Source organism: Squalius cephalus (assembly GCF_949319135.1).
Source record: "Squalius cephalus genome assembly, chromosome: 7".
Classification (NCBI taxonomy): Eukaryota; Metazoa; Chordata; class Actinopteri; order Cypriniformes; family Leuciscidae; genus Squalius; species Squalius cephalus.
This window is the reverse complement of record NC_137128.1, coordinates 38,484,008-38,501,838: the sequence shown is the minus strand read 5'-3', so window position 1 is coordinate 38,501,838 and position 17,831 is coordinate 38,484,008. Positions and strand designations below refer to the sequence as shown.

The following is a 17,831-nucleotide window of genomic DNA, read 5'->3' as shown; positions in this document are numbered from 1 at the left end:
GCGCCGCCCTCGCCGGAGCTCGCCGCCGGCTCTCATTGAAAATGAATGGCTTCCGGCCACTTTGACGCTCTCGCCGCCGGCGGTGTGAACGCACAGTAACGTTACTGTCTGCTCGCATGACGCGTCACATTTGAACTGAATTGAGCGCGAAAGAAATCAATCCCACAATGCAATGCCTTTTCAGTCAGTATGATGGTAACGAATTTATCAGGACGAAAACATAAATGTGCTGTATATTTACAGCTGTTCTGTAAAAGATACAGCTTAATACTGTATTATGGAAATACAGTAGCCTACAATTCTGTAAGAAATTCGTTGTAAATTTACAGTAAAGGGTTACAGTGTATGTTTACATACATTTATTAAATATGTTGAAAACAAATATGTATGTCACATATTTATAATTAATGTTGTCCATATATGCGAGAAACCAATACTATACTATAATATATGCAGATATATGGTGTCATATATGGATGAACTCAAATATTTTCTTCACATGTTTGGACACATACATGTTCATATATGCTGCAGGCATATATTGTGTTCTCAGATAAGTCAAATATATGTATAGATATATGTTGCAGTCATATATTGTGTTCTCAGATAAGTCAAATATATGTATAGATATATGTTGCAGTCATATATTGTGTTCTCAGATAAGTCAAATATATGTATAGATATATGTTGCAGTCATATATTGTGTCCTCAGATAAGTCAAATATATGTATAGATATATGTTGCAGGCATATATTGTGTTCTCAGATAAGTGAAATATATGTATAGATATATGTTGCAGTCATATATTGTGTTCTCAGATAAGTGAAATATATGTATAGATATATGTTGCAGTCATATATTGTGTTCTCAGATAAGTCGAATATATGTATAGATATATGTTGCAGTCATATATTGTGTTCTCAGATAAGTCTAATATATGTATAGATATATGTTGCAGGCATATATTGTGTTCTCAGATAAGTCGAATATATGTATAGATATATGTTGCAGGCATATATTGTGTTCTCAGATAAGTCGAATATATGTATAGATATATGTTGCAGGCATATATTGTGTTCTCAGATAAGTCGAATATATGTATAGATATATGTTGCAGTCATATATTGTGTTCTCAGATAAGTCAAATATATGTATAGATATATGTTGCAGGCATATATTGTGTTCTCATACAAGTCAAATATATGTATAGATATATGTCATGCTATTTAAAATATAAGTACATATATGGCCATATATTACATTTTTGTATGGGTAGTTGGATTCTTACTGATTGTATGGGGTGGACAGGTGTCTTTATGCAGCTAACGACTTCAAACAGGTGCATCTAATTTAGGATAATAAATGGAGTGGAGGTGGACATTTTAAAGGCAGACTAACAGGTCTTTGAGGGTCAGAATTCTAGCTGATAGACAGGTGTTCAAATACTTATTTGCAGCTGTATCATACAAATAAATAGTTAAAAAATCATATATTGTGATTTCTGGATTTTTTTTTTAGATTATGTCTCTCACAGTGGACATGCACCTACGATGACAATTTTAGACCCCTCCATGATTTCCAAGTGGGAGAACTTGCAAAATAGCAGGGTGTTCAAATACTTATATATATATATATATATATATATATATATATATATATATATATATATATATATATATACACATACACATACACACACACTTTCAGCTCCCAAATCTTATAATGTATGCCACTCCTTGGCAAGAGATACTATTAGAAAAACAAAGCAAACCAATGTTCCCTGCAAAGAGGTTTCTTTCTTTGGGTTTAGGGTTTGTTTTCCGGACAGTGCATAAATTAATCTAGGAGTAGGCCTTAATCTAGTTAATCATGGAGAAAAAAAAAAAAAAAAAAAAAAAAACTTTCTGAAATAGATTACTAACACCTGGATTATGGAGTCCTGAACTAAAATAAACTAGATTAATTTAAAAAGAACTGTGATAATCTGAATTAGCACAACCTAGGTTGCCTATAAAACATGGGATGAAGAAAATCTTATTGTATGGAGGCAGGAAAAAAAAAAAAGACTGCAATAAAAAACAAACAAAAAAAAAACTTATACTGAACAAGAGAAAACTATTTTAAAGCAAATAGCAAAGAAAAACTGAACACATCAGCTGTGGAATGTACGAAGCCCCTAAAGGGACATGGTGAAGGGGGAAAATTAATGGGAGAAAAATAATAATAATAATAATAATAATAATAATAATAATAATAATAATAATAATAATAATAATAATAATAATAATTCAATGCTTTTGCTTTCCCTCAAGAAACTGTGTTGACAAATATGTTGTGAGCGAACTCAAAGTTTCCTGCTCTACACACTCCAAGCAGGATTTGAAACCAGGGTCTGCTTCTTGAGGCCAGGGAAGTGAAGTTTACATGCACAACTCTTACTAGCTTGCCTCTGTTACATTCATACAGTACTGTGCAAAAGTCTTAGGCATGCTAGTATTTTCTCCCCCAAAAAATGGTTAATCCAATTCTTTATATATTTTGCTGTAGTGTGTCAGTGTCAGTAGGAAATAGTTTACATTTCCAAACAATCTTTTTGCCATTAAATTGTAATAATTCAGTGACATTTTGTTATGCACAAGGACTCTGACAACAGCCAGTATGATCCACACAGAGATCTGATCCCACCATCACAGAGTCTGTCTTGGATTACATGAAGAAACAGAAAGAACTGAGACAGACTAAATCCAGAAGAACTGTGGCAACGTCTCCTGCTAAACTGTGTGCAAGTGTACCGAGGACAAAAGCAGTTTTAAAACGCAAAGGGTAGTCACACCAAATATTGATTTGATTTAGTTAATAGAAGTTAACTGATAAATAAAATCTATTTATGACACTATTTTTGAAAGCATCCTCCTTTTACAGCATTTTTACACAAGTGCCTAAAACTTTTCACAGTACGGTAGCTTTGCAGGATGGTTTCTTCAAGCATATTGAAGACGTTGCCACAGTTCTTCTGGATTTAGTCTGTGTCAGTTTTTTCCATGTAATCCCAGACAGACTCGATGATGGTGAGATCAGATTTCCGTGTGGAGCACCAGGTGTTGTCAGATTCCTTGTACACACAAAAATCTCACTGGATCATTAGAATTAATGGGAAAATTAATGTTTGGAAATGTAAACCGTTTCTGGAAATGTAAAATGTTTTCTGGGGTGAAAATACTAACGTGCCTAAGACTTTTGTACAACAGTACTGGGTGTATATACACTCACCTAAAGGATTATTAGGAACACCTGTTCAATTTCTCATTAATGCAATTATCTAATCAACCAATCACATGGCAGTTGCTTCAGTGCATTTAGGGGTGTGGTCCTGGTCAAGACAATCTCCTGAACTCCAAACTGAATGTCAGAATGGGAAAGAAAGGTGATTTAAGCAATTTTGAGCGTGGCACGGTTGTTGGTGCCAGACGGGCCGGTCTGAGTATTTCACAATCTGCTCAGTTACTTGGATTTTCACGCACAACCATTTCTAGGGTTTACAAAGAATGGTGTGAAAAGGGAAAAACATCCAGTATGTGGCAGTCCTGTGGGCGAAAATGCCTTGTTGATGCTAGAGGTCAGAGGAGAATGGGCCGACTGATTCAAGCTGATAGAAGAGCAACTTTGACTGAAATAACCACTCGTTACAACCGAGGTATGCAGCAAAGCATTTGTGAAGCCACAACACGCACAACCTTGAGGCGGATGGGCTACAACAGCAGAAGACCCCACCGGGTACCACTCATCTCCACTACAAATAGGAAAAAGAGGCTACAATTTGCACGAGCTCACCAAAATTGGACAGTTGAAGACTGGAAAAATGTTGCCTGGTCTGATGAGTCTCGATTTCTGTTGAGACATTCAGATGGCAGAGTCAGAATTTGGCGTAAACAGAATGAGAACATGGATCCATCATGCCTTGTTACCACTGTGCAGGCTGGTGGTGGTGGTGTAATGGTGTGGGGGATGTTTTCTTGGCACACTTTAGGCCCCTTAGTGCCAATTGGGCATCGTTTAAATGCCACGGCCTACCTGAGCATTGTTTCTGACCATGTCCATCCCTTTACGACCACCATGTACCCATCCTCTGATGGCTACTTCCAGCAGGATAATGCACCATGTCACAAAGCTCGAATCATTTCAAATTGGTTTCTTGAACATGACAATGAGTTCACTGTACTAAAATGGCCCCCACAGTCACCAGATCTCAACCCAATAGAGCATCTTTGGGATGTGGTGGAACGGGAGCTTCGTGCCCTGGATGTGCATCCCACAAATCTCCATCAACTGCAAGATGCTATCCTATCAATATGGGCCAACATTTCTAAAGAATGCTTTCAGCACCTTGTTGAATCAATGCCACGTAGAATTAAGGCAGTTCTGAAGGCGAAAGGGGGTCAAACACAGTATTAGTATGGTGTTCCTAATAATCATTTAGGTGAGTGTACACATGTGTATATACACCCAGTACTGTTGTACAAAAGTCTTTTGTACAACATATATGTGCACATATATATTGATCTTCACTGACATAATCCAAGTAATCCATGTGTCTTTGAAACACAAAATTAATCTGAAGTTAAACCTGCCTCCTGGTAAGTTTAATTTAAGCCTCAATTAAATCCTGGAGCAGCTCTAGTCTTCCTTCGGGAAATCATCTTATTAAACTCTGGACTAGGCCAAATCTAGGACTATTTAAAGGGCACCTATTATGCAAAATTCTCTTTTACATGGTGTTTGAACATAAATGTGTGTTGGCAGTGTGTGAGCAAAACCACCCTAGAATGATAAAAATCCACCCAGTGTTTTTTTTACAATTCAATAAATCATAAGCACTGTCTCAGAATGAGCTGTTCTCAGATTCGGCGCAATGTGACGTAGAACTGAGCAGGCCCCTCCCACGACTGTTGAGTGACACTTCAGTTTGAGCATAGACCCGCCCTGAGTGAGCTGGACACAGAGTCCGCCATTGTTCGACGCTTGAGCAGCTGTAGACAAGAATGTCTCCTAAGCGATTGAGGTGTGTTGTTGATGGATGTAAGAATGAACATAGCAGTCTTCATTTACTCCCGTTGTTACTCGAGGATGGATCTGTACTGTTTGTGATCAAGCTTACACTCTCCGGAGCAACAGGTCTAACGTGACTGGACACGGAAGAAATGAAAGTGCGAGCGCGCTCTTTATGACAGCTCTTCGAGTCATTTTACGGATATAAGGTTTACCAGTTTATTTAGCACCCACTGAAAAGGTGTGTATATTTGTTTACTGTTAGTTGTAACAAGTGTTTTGAGTACTTCGCTGTGTATGTTGTTGATAATGAAGAGAGAGAGAGAGAGAGAGAGAGAGAGAGAGAGAGAGAGAGAGAGAGAGAGAGAGAGAGAGAGAGAGAGAGAGAGTTTATGGATAAGACTTTAATGCGCACTTCTTATACTATGTTTATTCAGCTCTTACAGAGATTCTCTGGAGTAAAACTAACGCTCATCTTTTGTGTGATGTACAATAAACTTCACTGAACTCGTCAGTATATTTTGGTCATCAATCGGACGGGTTTTGCTACAGCAGGCTTGTATTAGTGGATAAAAGCAGATGACAAATAAGTTATAACCATAATTAAACTAAACTATACCTGTTCTATGTCCATACAGCATATATTCTCTGGCTCTGTGGGCATTATTGTCCGACTCCGAGTCGAAATGAACACCGCAACTGAGTTTCTGTTCTGATATATTATCAGATGAGATTGTCCTGACTCTGAGCGCGAGCTCGTGAGGCTCCGCCCCCTGTGCAGTGCAGCAGCAGTTAATTTGCATTTAAAGGGCACATACTAAAACAGCGCATTTTCTGAGCCCCCAAAAAATTACAATTTAAACATGCTGTAAAAAATGATCTGTTGGGTATTTTGAGCTAAAACTTCACACACATACTCTGGGGACATCAGAGACTTATTTTACATCTTGTGAAAAGAGTCATAATAGGTGCCCTTTAAAACCATGACAGAGAAAGCAGATTTGTTTTAATCTGGTTTAAAAGGCCATTTTAGTCCAGGACTATAGGCTTAATCTCTGTCCGGGAAACCAGCCCTATATTTATTTGCTTGTTTATTTAGTTAAGTAGTGCAAAGTATGTTCATGCTAACTGCAAGGCATAGCTGACAGAAAAGAAAATATAAGATGCCTGTGCATGATCATATGCTGTCTTTCTTACTGTAACGTACAAGCAGTGGTTCAGCTGTTTCCATGGAGAGTCCCGTAACATCTCCAATCCTCTGACTGACACCAGCTTCCACAGGGTCAACGCTTAGAAAAACACTGAAAATATAGCGATGATTATTCTTTGCGTAATAAGTGTGTGACAAAAACAGTTTAATATTATGTTTTTTTGTATTAAACTTTAACCAAACATCATGTAGGACTATGAGAGAATTGAAATTTGGGGGTGAACTACACCATTATAATGAGGTGATTAATAAATATTAATTAAACCTTTGAGAAACACGTAGTCTTGTGATTCCAGAATGATAAACTTCCGATCTAGAAAGCTGTAGGCAACAAACAGGAATGAACTGTCAAGTATAAATTTATGTATATAGCTAAAAGTATGTGAACATCCAAACACCACACTTATTTGCTTTGAGCATTTGGTTTCAAAATCATTGGCTCTGATTTTGGATGATGAGGCCTGCATGCCGGCACTTAGAGCTCCAATTTATCTCAAATGTGTTCAGTGGGATTCAAATCTGGGCTTTCTATAGATCAGCCAAGTTCTTCCACACAGACCTCAATGAATCATTTCTATATGGACCTCACATGAAGCACACAATTCTCTACAACCAAGGTTTCAATTAGTACATTTTAAGCTTAATGGTACAAAATAAAATAGGGGGATAGAATATACAGCCTGTGCAGAATTAAAAAACAAACATTGTCGACAGAAAGTCATGGAAACCCAACGTGTGTGTGTGTGTGTGTGTGTGTGTGTGTGTGTGTGTGTGTGTGTTCACTTGAGGTCTGGAGATATTCTTCAGGATCTCTATCTCTCTGTCTGATATAATGTCATGATATCTGATGATGCGAGGCTCGTCCCACTCCACTTCCTCTTTCACTGGTGCGTACATCAGTCTGGGGTTTTCTCCACCTGTGCTGTACCTACAGGACAGCGCCCTCTGTCTCTTGGATATCTGATTTGATCAAATATAATAACCTTCCCATCAACACACAAAGCTTCACAATGACTGTTTGTAATTTCATGTCAAATAAAGATTTAAATTTTAGCACTTGCCCTCTCGTCAACCTCTCCTCTGCACAGTGCCTCATAGTTACTTGACTCTGTGTTCAGTGGAAATATGTCTGGGTTGCTCTGTAAGTGAAGGAGTCTGTTCAGCTGAACTCTGGCTTCATCATTACTTGGATCTGAGGCAAAGATGTTTAAGACTTGAATCACAACAATTTAGCAAAATTGTCTGCCAAACTCAGATATAAAAATATTAAATTAAATGCTATAAAATGAAGGACAGCAAGACTTCACCCAGATTTAGAAGCTGTTGGCTGAAGTAGATTGCCACAGACAGGCTGCCGAAATGATAGACTGAGTAACTAAGGAAACGGAGCAACTCTTCCTCAGTAGTGGTTGAGTTTTCTGTTAATCTGTCCAGACTGTACAGAAACCAGAGAAAGGCATGCTGGAATTTGTCCTCTTCATAAGCGACTAACCCTACATTGAAAGCTTCATCTGCATTTAGAGACGTTTCTGTGAAATGTAAAAAATAAAGCATAAATCAAATCGGAAAAAGTGAAACTCTCTCAGTGAAACTGCAGGACAGTTTACCCTTTGTGATGTCTTCTGGGTGGAGTTTGTAGATCTCTTGCAGTTTGATCAGTCCTGAAGCTGCACCATCCAAGTCCTCCAGCTGTGGGATCTTTGAGTCCAACTCATTCTGATACTCTTCACACTGAGTAAGATTCGGCTGAATGCATTTTTCAATATAGATTAAATCATTTCTCATTTGTCTGAGGAGTCTGTAAGCTGCCACAGGGTCTCTCACAGCTTCCTCTGGGTTCTCAGAGTCGGAGTATGAAAGCAGAAGATTCGGAAGAACACTGGATGAAGACAGGGGTTCATCTAAAGTTGTGAAAATCTTGTAAAAGATTTATTTATTAACATAATACTTAATCTAAAATTATATATAATTGTTAAACATCCATTCCAAAATTGAATGCTTTTTAATAATAAAAACACATTAATCTAGTAGTTTAATTGTATATTGGGAATAATGAAAGTGTTTTCACCTCTTCATTGTCTCTACATTCTCAGCATCAACGCACTGACTGAAGAGCTTCAGAAGGTCTTTCGTCTCCCCATACAGTTGTGCAATTTGATCTATAAAATATTGTCAAAAGGGATTAGATTTATGTATTAATTCATTTTTACATCATTAGAGTTATGATGAAAGAGGTTTATTAGGCAAGAAATCAAAGAGACAGTTAGTGTTTAGTCAATAATGGAATTAAAAAGTGAAAGAGTAACTATAAATGTTATGTATGGCATGAGGGCAGAGTTGAAATTACGACAACAACCGTGGTATACGATTGTTCACTTTTGATCAAAATTCTTACAGCTAAAGACATAAAATCAACTTATGTGTAAAAACTGTTGGAAAAATAGGGACAAAATCCTACAACATTAAATTATTACGAATAAAAAACAATATAATATAATGAATTGATATTGAACTGAAACAATAACCTGTTGATGAGTAGAATTCATGCCCAACATCAGCACAGACAATCCAAAAACAACCCATAAACACCATCAGTTCCTTTACTGCCATTAGCAGACCTTCAAAATCTCAAAACTTAACTTGTTTCTGTATCTTTCAGTGAAATTGAACTTGAATACCAAGTTCTGTCTTAAACTCTAGATGGCGCGTGCTGATAGGTCCTTCCCTTAATCTGGTAGTTATCTGATTAGTTGCTGTTGCATCAGCGGCCAATGGGCTGCGGCTCAACAACATTCAAAAAATACTGTACGTGTTTGCTTAGCAGTTTGTACTCACTGCCGCGTGCTTTTTCAGAAAGCATCCGAAATCAACATCTAAGTCAAGATAAGTGAACGCTCTTTTACTCCATATTGCGTGGTTTGCATTTAATTGCTAAATGAGCAATCACAAGTTTAAATTAAACGCCATGTTTAACCGTCTTGTGGAGTGATTTGAGCTTCAGCGTAGCATTAATTGTGTTTATGCAGCATCAAACGATAATTTATGTGAAATACGGTGTCTAAGCTACCGATTTGAGTAAAAGTTGAAGTGAAATAATCATTGGCACTTTCAATAGGGTTATGAAGCTGCATATTTCTGATGCATTTATTTATTATTTCTATGGAAATCGTTTTCATTATTCTTGATGTGTGTGGTTGATTTCAGCTGCAAGCAGTGTCAGACCAAGCCCCTGTCTTTCTGTATCGCTCTCAACAGCTTTTTCACTATCAATAAGAGTTTAAGGTTAATATCAATGAAAAGCGAAACTTTACATGAGTGAGTGTTACCGGGCTGGTTGCGGGGGGAACAATGATCTATTCGGAGCAGTGATTTATTTATTTATTTATTTATTTATTTATTTTTTATCAACAAATTAAAAACATGAGCACAAAGTCTTAACAATCTAAAAACAAACACAAAATGCAACATAGCATAGACAAGAACAAACCACTACTACAATTGAAAACTGAGGGGTTATAATACAGGGTGAATAAGGTAGAAAACAAGGAACAGGTGTTGCTAATCAATTAACAAATGAGCAACTATGGAAACAAACAGTGGCTGTGTCCGAAATCGCCCCCTATACACTTTAATAGGGCACTATTTGAGGGGACAGCCATTTATAGTGATGTCCAAAACCATCTCTCTGCCTTTCCCTCTACAACCCTTCTAATGACAGGGGTAAAAGTGTCACTGCTGCTGACCTTTGAAACAATCAAATATTGCTTATTTGAGATGTCACTAATTTAAGCAAATAGCATTGCAAATTTGATTCTGTTTTTAACAGTGACTTTTTTTCCTCTGTGTGCATGTTTGTTTGTGGACAGCTGTGCAGTCAATCTCTCATCTCCTTCTGCTTCCATACAGCTTCCCCAAACCCCTCCCCTTTCCTCAGGCACATCCAATCCAAAGGCAATTTCCCCTCTTTTCTGGACCGCCTTCTTCAGTGACAAACCTATCAGAGCTCTCCTGTCAGTCACCAGTCAACTCCAGCCTGCAGTTCACCCAGACTTTAAACTGGCCAGTCAAAAGCAGCACGGAGTGGCCTTTCAACCGAGTCATGGGATTACAAGAGAGGATTAAAAGTGGAGCACAAGACAAAAACTGATTATTATTTTTTTTCCTGAGACCATGCATTAGAAGGTTTATTATTGGTTTTATCATAATTATCTCTCTTTTTTTTAAATTTATATACAGTGAGGAAAATAAGTATTTGAACACCCTGCTATTTTGCAAGTTCTCCCACTTAGAAATCATGGAGGGGTCTGAAATTGTCATCGTAGGTGCATGTCCACTGTGAGAGACATAATCTAAAAAAAAAATCCAGAAATCACAATATATGATTTTTTAACTATTTATTTGTATGATACAGCTGCAAATAAGTATTTGAACACCTGTCTATCAGCTAGAATTCTGACCCTCAAAGACCTGTTAGTCTGCCTTTAAAATGTCCACCTCCACTCCATTTATTATCCTAAATTAGATGCACCTGTTTGAAGTCGTTAGCTGCATAAAGACACCTGTCCACCCCATACAATCAGTAAGAATCCAACTACTAACATGGCCAAGACCAAAGAGCTGTCCAAAGACACTAGAGACAAAATTGTACACCTCCACAAGGCTGGAAAGGGCTACGGGGAAATTGCCAAGCAGCTTGGTGAAAAAAGGTCCACTGTTGGAGCAATCATTAGAAAATGGAAGAAGCTAAACATGACTGTCAATCTCCCTCGGACTGGGGCTCCATGCAAGATCTCACCTCGTGGGGTCTCAATGATCCTAAGATCGGTGAGAAATCAGCCCAGAACTACACGGGAGGAGCTGGTCAATGACCTGAAAAGAGCTGGGACCACCATTTCCAAGGTTACTGTTGGTAATACACTAAGACGTCATGGTTTGAAATCATGCATGGCACGGAAGGTTCCCCTGCTTAAACCAGCACATGTCAAGGCCCGTCTTAAGTTTGCCAATGACCATTTGGATGATCCAGAGGAGTCATGGGAGAAAGTCATGTGGTCAGATGAGACCAAAATAGAACTTTTTGGTCATAATTCCACTAAACGTGTTTGGAGGAAGAAGAATGATGAGTACCATCCCAAGAACACCATCCCTACTGTGAAGCATGGGGGTGGTAGCATCATACTTTGGGGGTGTTTTTCTGCACATGGGACAGGGCAACTGCACTGTATTAAGGAGAGAATGACCGGGGCCATGTATTGCGAGATTTTGGGGAACAACCTCCTTCCCTCAGTTAGAGCATTGAAGATGGGTCGAGGCTGGGTCTTCCAACATGACAGTGACCCGAAGCACACAGCCAGGATAACCAAGAAGTGGCTCTGTAAGAAGCATATCAAGGTTCTGGCGTGGCCTAGCCAGTCTCCAGACCTAAACCCAATAGAGAATCTTTGGAGGGAGCTCAAACTCCGTGTTTCTCAGCGACAGCCAGGAAACCTGACTGATCTAGAGAAGATCTGTGTGGAGGAGTGGGCCAAAATCCCTCCTGCAGTGTGTGTGTTTGGAAGTTACTCTCTTCATAATCAAGTGGTTTAATGTTTATGTGACCTTTAGGATGGTTGTCAGCTCTATTATGAATTCACGAATTGCACTGAATGCATTTGTTGCTATTGCTGATTTATCTTTTTTTTTATTCTAATATTGAAATGTAAAATAATGTAAAATAAATAAAATGTAAAAAAAAAAAATGTTTAACTGTTTTTTCAAATTACTTTTTAAATATGATTACTTTATTCATAATAGTTGGTCTTTAAATTCTTGCAAAATTATAATTGTTGGTATATTGTGTGTGAGAGTTACACAGTATTGAGGTATTAGAGGTATACAATATTGACAGTCTTGTTCTCAGCATGTGAGGTTGTCCTTAAAAAAAACTCCAGTTTCAGACTTCATATATACATGCCTGCCAGTCTTACAGCACAACACATTCACAACTACACATACCACAAAACTTGTAAAACATGTGAATCGTCATTCCAGCACAGACGGAAGAGTAAACGTCAAATTAAGCTTTAAATACAACTGCAGAGAACTAGTGTCTCATCTACAGGAATAACACACTTACTGGCTGCTAGGACTGATCAACTCAGGTAATGTGATTATTAATTGATATATTGCTGAAACTTAATTTTAGTCTATTGCACTTGTTTTGTTTTGTATTACAGTTATTTTGAACATTACTGAACCAGACAGTAGTAAATCATAGTTGATACAATATATGTTACAGATCTATTTTATAAAAACTTACGATCCATAATAAATATAACAGATACTTCTATAGTACAGATAAACTTCATATGATTTTACATGGTCACAGTGTCTTTCACTCCCAGTCTGACAAAGAACAGGGTCTCCTGAACTCCTGCCCATACTCATGGATCCATTTAGTAGCCACTGAAAAGACACCAGAAAAAACTATAGCTCTTGTCATGTGAAATTGAATGAAATTTTGTCTGATTAACAGATTTGTTTATAGATTATTGAAGATACAAGATTAAATAAAAACCTACACCATTTGTTACCCACTAACACAGGGCATCCAGCATGCAGTGTATCCAAATCCAGTCTGCCATTCTTTTCTAGGTTGTACCAAAACACGGCTGAACCCTTAAAAAGCAGAGGATGGATGCATGAATTTTACTTATATTATTCTAATACACCTTATAGATCAGTGAATTGAGGGTTTACCTTTTTTGGCTTCAATGCAACTCCAACTTCAGGAAACACAGTGTCGCCCCCTACCTCCACATCACTCATCTACAGCAAGAGCACATTATTGTTCATAATGACTTTATAAAACAGGTCATATGAAAAGTGCCTTTTTAATTCTTGTAAGCTTATAATATTTACAATTCCATTTGCGTTAATCAGTGGCCAAGACTTACATAAATTAAGAACGTAGCAGTCCTTCCATTCTCCTCATCCTGTGGGATCAAACTTAAGTTATCTTACAATGATTTGATGGGTCAACATGTAATCAAGCTATCATTGACATTTTGAGGTCCTAAAGACAAATAATTATTTTCAAACAATGGGTTCTCTCTGGGTTAAGGACCGCATCACTTTAAGTATACACTTGAAGAGAGATTTCGCACTTTGATTTACAACATAAATTACCCACAGACATAGTCAAAACCCTAAATGTGAGTTTTAAAAATATAAACTAATTACCACAACATTTTGTTTACTAACAAACCATAAGTTCTCAATTTTGATGAACAGTGGGTAATGCCCTTCTGGTTGAGAATTTTACCATAATGTCTGACCAACATGACTCCTAGCCGGTATTTTGACCTTTAGGGTTGTGGTTGTTTGGGAGTGGACTTTCGACATGGGACCAATCAAATGGCAGCCTCATAAAAGGGAATCCACTTGTTAAGTCTGAAGCACTAACATATCAGATGCCAAAAGCAAACAAACAGTGCTAACATACACAGTGTGCTGTAAAACAACTGAAAAATCATGTAAAATCCTAACCTTTATGTCCAAACTGAAATCTCAGATGACCAGTGATTCATCTTTTATGAATCATTTAAATATTGGTGTCTGGGAATAAATAGTGTTCATAAACAGCTGTTAAGATAGTATTCTCAATTGAAAGGGGATTGAGGCTTGACCAGGAAACAGCATTCATTACCATAAGCGGTCAGAATTCAACATAACACTGAACACAAAGTGTGTAACACCAGGGTATACAGGTACGATACAGGACTGTTTTGTGACTGAAACATAGATCAGTTAAAAAATGTATTGAGTACTGATACATTACCACCAAGAAAACTGTTTGCAAGTGAAACATGTGAAAGAAAAAACAAAAGATCAGGGGCAATGGGAAAGTCTCTTGAAGTAATGATGACCATAGACCTTATTTTACTCCAGAGAGAATCCATGGCAAATATCAGGTTGGCCTACAAACTGATGTAATGGCTTTATTTTAGCAAAGATATCTTACCCCTCTGTCATAATGTGGTACAAATCTGCCACCAATCCCATAATTCTGAACCTGGAAAATGATTGCACCATTATTTTTCAGGTAAAACAACACCTACAGTAATACTTCACAGGGAAAATACAAGTTTAAATATAAAATGGTTATATAAAAACGTAACCCAATACAAGTCCTCAAAGCTCTTAGGTGCTCTGGCAAACGTTACAAAATAGGCAGACTAATGTTGCCTGAAAGTCTGAAAATTATTTAGTTATCTATATATTTTGAGTGCAAGAAAGTGTGACCAAGCTAGCTGCAAGACAGGCTTTGCAAAGCTATGTTAAACTACAGACAGAGTTATCCGTATAAAAATATATATATATGCTGCCTGTGCATGAACAGGTGATTACTTTCTTATTGTGACCGTACATGTAGATCTTCAGCTGATTCCACCGAGAGTCCTGTGATGTCTGCAATATTCTGACTGATACGAGCAACAGTGTTGTCTTCCTCTAGAAAAACACTGAAAACAAGGGAATGATTTTAGCAACTTTTATGCTAACAGATTGAACCATTTTGTGAACCATTTTGTAAACCGTTTGCATTTTTCTTCCCATAATAAGTGTGAGACCAAAATGTTTAATTAGTTTAATAAAATAAATAATATTACATAACATAATTACATTAATGCATTATATATTACTTTAATATATATCATTTTCATTTTGGGTGAATATTAAAGATTATCACCTTTGAGAAGTACGGCCCTTTGTGACACCCTGTCTAGTCTCAGACCTAGAAAGCTAAAGTAGGCCACACAAGGGAAATTGAACATCAAATATAAATATGAATAAATAGGAAGCACACAATTCATTACAATATCAATACATTTCATTGCATTGAGATTTGTCTTCACTATCAAACAGGGGTGCCTAATCCTGTTCCTGGAGATCTATCTTCCTGCAAAGTTCAGCCCCTGATTAAACACACCTGAACCAGCTAAGATCCTGAGGATCAGGGTTGAATCTGAACTTTGTTCCTAGACTTCCAGGAACAGGATTGGGCACTCCAGCTATATAAATAATTTTCCAAACCAAATTTTAATAAAGGAATATCTACATACTTTTACCCATTGAATAGCACTATCAAAACTGTTAACAAGACATTAGATCCTAATAGTGACAATTACATACTTTAAAGTTTGTGTGTGTGTTTTAGATATTCACTTGAGGTCTGGAGATATTCTTCAGGATCTCTATCTCTCTGTCTGATATAATGTCATGATATCTGATGATGCGAGGCTCGTCCCACTCCACTTCCTCTTTCACTGGTGCATACATCAGTCTGGGGTTTCCTCCACCTGTGCTGTACCTACAGGACAGCGCCCTCTGCCTCTTGGAGATCTGATTTGATTAAATAATAAACTTCCCATCAACACACAAAGCTTCACAATGACTGTTTGTAATTTCATGTCAAATAAAGATTTAAATTTTAGCACTTGCCCTCTCGTCAACCTCTCCTCTGCACAGTGCCTCGTAGGAGTTATTTGACTTTGTGTCCAGCGTGAATATGTCAGGATTTGAATTTCTCTCGAAGCGAAGGTGTTTGTAAAGGCTCAGCTCTACATTGACTTCGTCATTAGTTGGATCTGAGGAAAAGAAGTTTATGACTTATATAGTATAACCTCACATATAAAAATATTAGTATTAAACTTCATGTCACTATGACCTCACCCAGATTTAGAAGCTGTTGGCCGAAGTAGATTGCCACAGGTAGGCTGCCAAAATGATAGGCTGATAAACTAAGGAAACGGAGCAACTTTTTCTCAGTAGTGGTTGAGTATTCTGTTAATCTGTCCAGACTGTACAGAAACCAGAGAAAGGCATGCTGGAATTTGTCCTCGTCATAAGCGACCAACCCCATATGGTAGGCTTCATCTGCATTTAGAGACGTTTCTGAGAAATGTGAAATGAAAGCATCAATCAGATTGGAACTTATTTTGAAACTAAAAAGGTGAAACTGCATTGGTTCAGATATTTCACCCTTTGTGATGTTGTGTGGATAGAGTTTGTAGAACTCTTGCAGTCTGATCAGTTCTGAAGCGGCATCATTCAAGTCCTCAGCCTCTGGGATATTTTCATAATCCAGCAGGTTCTGATACTCTACAAGATCACACAAGCACAAGTCTCAAACACAAGAACAGATCCACTGAAACGTTTAATAAAATAACTTGAAAGCTTTCAACATCATTCACCTTAATCTCTAGATTTTTATTTCTAATAATAATAAATGATGATACATGTTTTAGTCAAAGAACTTAAATAAGCTCTCACCTTCATAAAGACTCAATTGAGTGTATTTGACAATAGTCAACCATTGACTTCTCACTCGTCTGATGAGTTTGTAAGCTGCCACAGGGTCTCTCAGGGTTTTCTCAGGGTTATTAGGGTCAAAGTATGTGAGAAGTTGAAGAACCGGAAGAATACTGGATTTAAGTTCATCAAAAGATGTAGGGTTAAATGAATGTATTAACAACATATTTCTTGATCTAAAAACTGTAAATTGAAAATATTTTAATAAAAAAATGCTTATAATGAAAGTGTTTTCACCTCTTCATTCTCTCTACATTCTTTTCTTCAGCATCGATGTACAGACTGAAGCTATTCAGAAGGTCTTCCTCCACCTCGAAAAGCTGTGCAACTTTATCTATAAATAATTATATTTGCACTTAATTGTTTTATATAATTATATAAAATACAGACCATCCATAATGACATCTTTATTATATAAGAAACCAAAGAGAAAGTTAATAATTGTTTTGTCATTAATGGAATCAATAGCTAAAAAAGTGAAAGTTTGATTGTAAATCTCAAAATATAATGTATGAAGATGTAATTATGCATGGGAAAAGCTGTGGCAAAAGCTGTTTACTGTATTATGATCAGAAGTGCCTCAAATGAATAAATAAAATCAGCATAACGGTGTAAAAACATTAAAGAAACTTGAACAAAACACTAAAATAATGGTTAAAAAAGGAATAAACTCAAATAAATGAATTGATATTAAATTGAATTCAAAAAAAAAAAAAAAAATTCGAATAATACCTGTTGATGAAAAGATTTCATCTCCAGTAGTAAAGACAATCCATGAAAACAGCACAAATACTGTCAGTTCCTTTAAGGTCATTATCAGACTTTCTATTCCTCAAAACACAATAAAACTAGTGTATGTATCTTGAAGTGAACTAGCGGAGCTTAAATACAGACCGTTCACGTGGATCCTTTTAAAAACACACCTGTATTACATCACCTGCCCGCATTTTGCAATTTCCCAGTACTGCAATCGGAGACCAAAAAATGAAAGTGAAACAAAATTTGTGACAGTCATAATGCTCCAAAAATAACATTTTGTTTTTTTTGTATGTAAATTAGATGTAAATTCACAAAAAGGTATAATGGAACAATAATCATGATAGAAGTGGAAATGCATTCTAATTATTTTCAAGGTCCTGGGCCTGCTCTGATGTCCCCTAATAACTGGAAAAACATTAATGTGTCCTTTTAATATGAGACCTGTTTTAAAAACACTGTTTTAATT

General features: G+C 37.0%; 2 protein-coding genes across 2 annotated transcripts; both read right to left on the bottom strand.

The window, feature by feature from the left end:
- Positions 1–3,019: 3,019 nt before the first annotated feature.
- Positions 3,020–8,916, bottom strand: LOC307161278 (prolyl 4-hydroxylase subunit alpha-2-like; the record flags this gene model as incomplete). Its single annotated transcript, XM_079875899.1, has 7 exons — positions 8,782–8,916; positions 8,325–8,415; positions 7,864–8,135; positions 7,564–7,785; positions 7,318–7,448; positions 7,040–7,216; positions 3,020–3,112 (listed from the first exon to the last, which is right to left on the bottom strand). Exons 1-7 carry the CDS (start codon positions 8,864–8,866, stop codon positions 3,020–3,022), a joined length of 1,071 nt encoding a protein of 356 aa, XP_079732025.1. The 5' UTR covers positions 8,867–8,916.
- Positions 8,917–10,644: 1,728 nt separating this feature from the next.
- LOC307161720 (prolyl 4-hydroxylase subunit alpha-1-like) lies at positions 10,645–17,465 on the bottom strand. Its single transcript, XM_079876627.1, has 14 exons — positions 17,339–17,465; positions 16,844–16,940; positions 16,568–16,719; positions 16,277–16,396; positions 15,968–16,189; positions 15,737–15,882; positions 15,461–15,637; positions 14,985–15,037; positions 14,664–14,757; positions 14,259–14,309; positions 13,192–13,230; positions 12,995–13,063; positions 12,817–12,913; positions 10,645–12,700 (listed from the first exon to the last, which is right to left on the bottom strand). Exons 1-14 carry the CDS (start codon positions 17,418–17,420, stop codon positions 12,630–12,632), a joined length of 1,470 nt encoding a protein of 489 aa, XP_079732753.1. The 5' UTR covers positions 17,421–17,465; the 3' UTR covers positions 10,645–12,629.
- Positions 17,466–17,831: the final 366 nt, after the last annotated feature.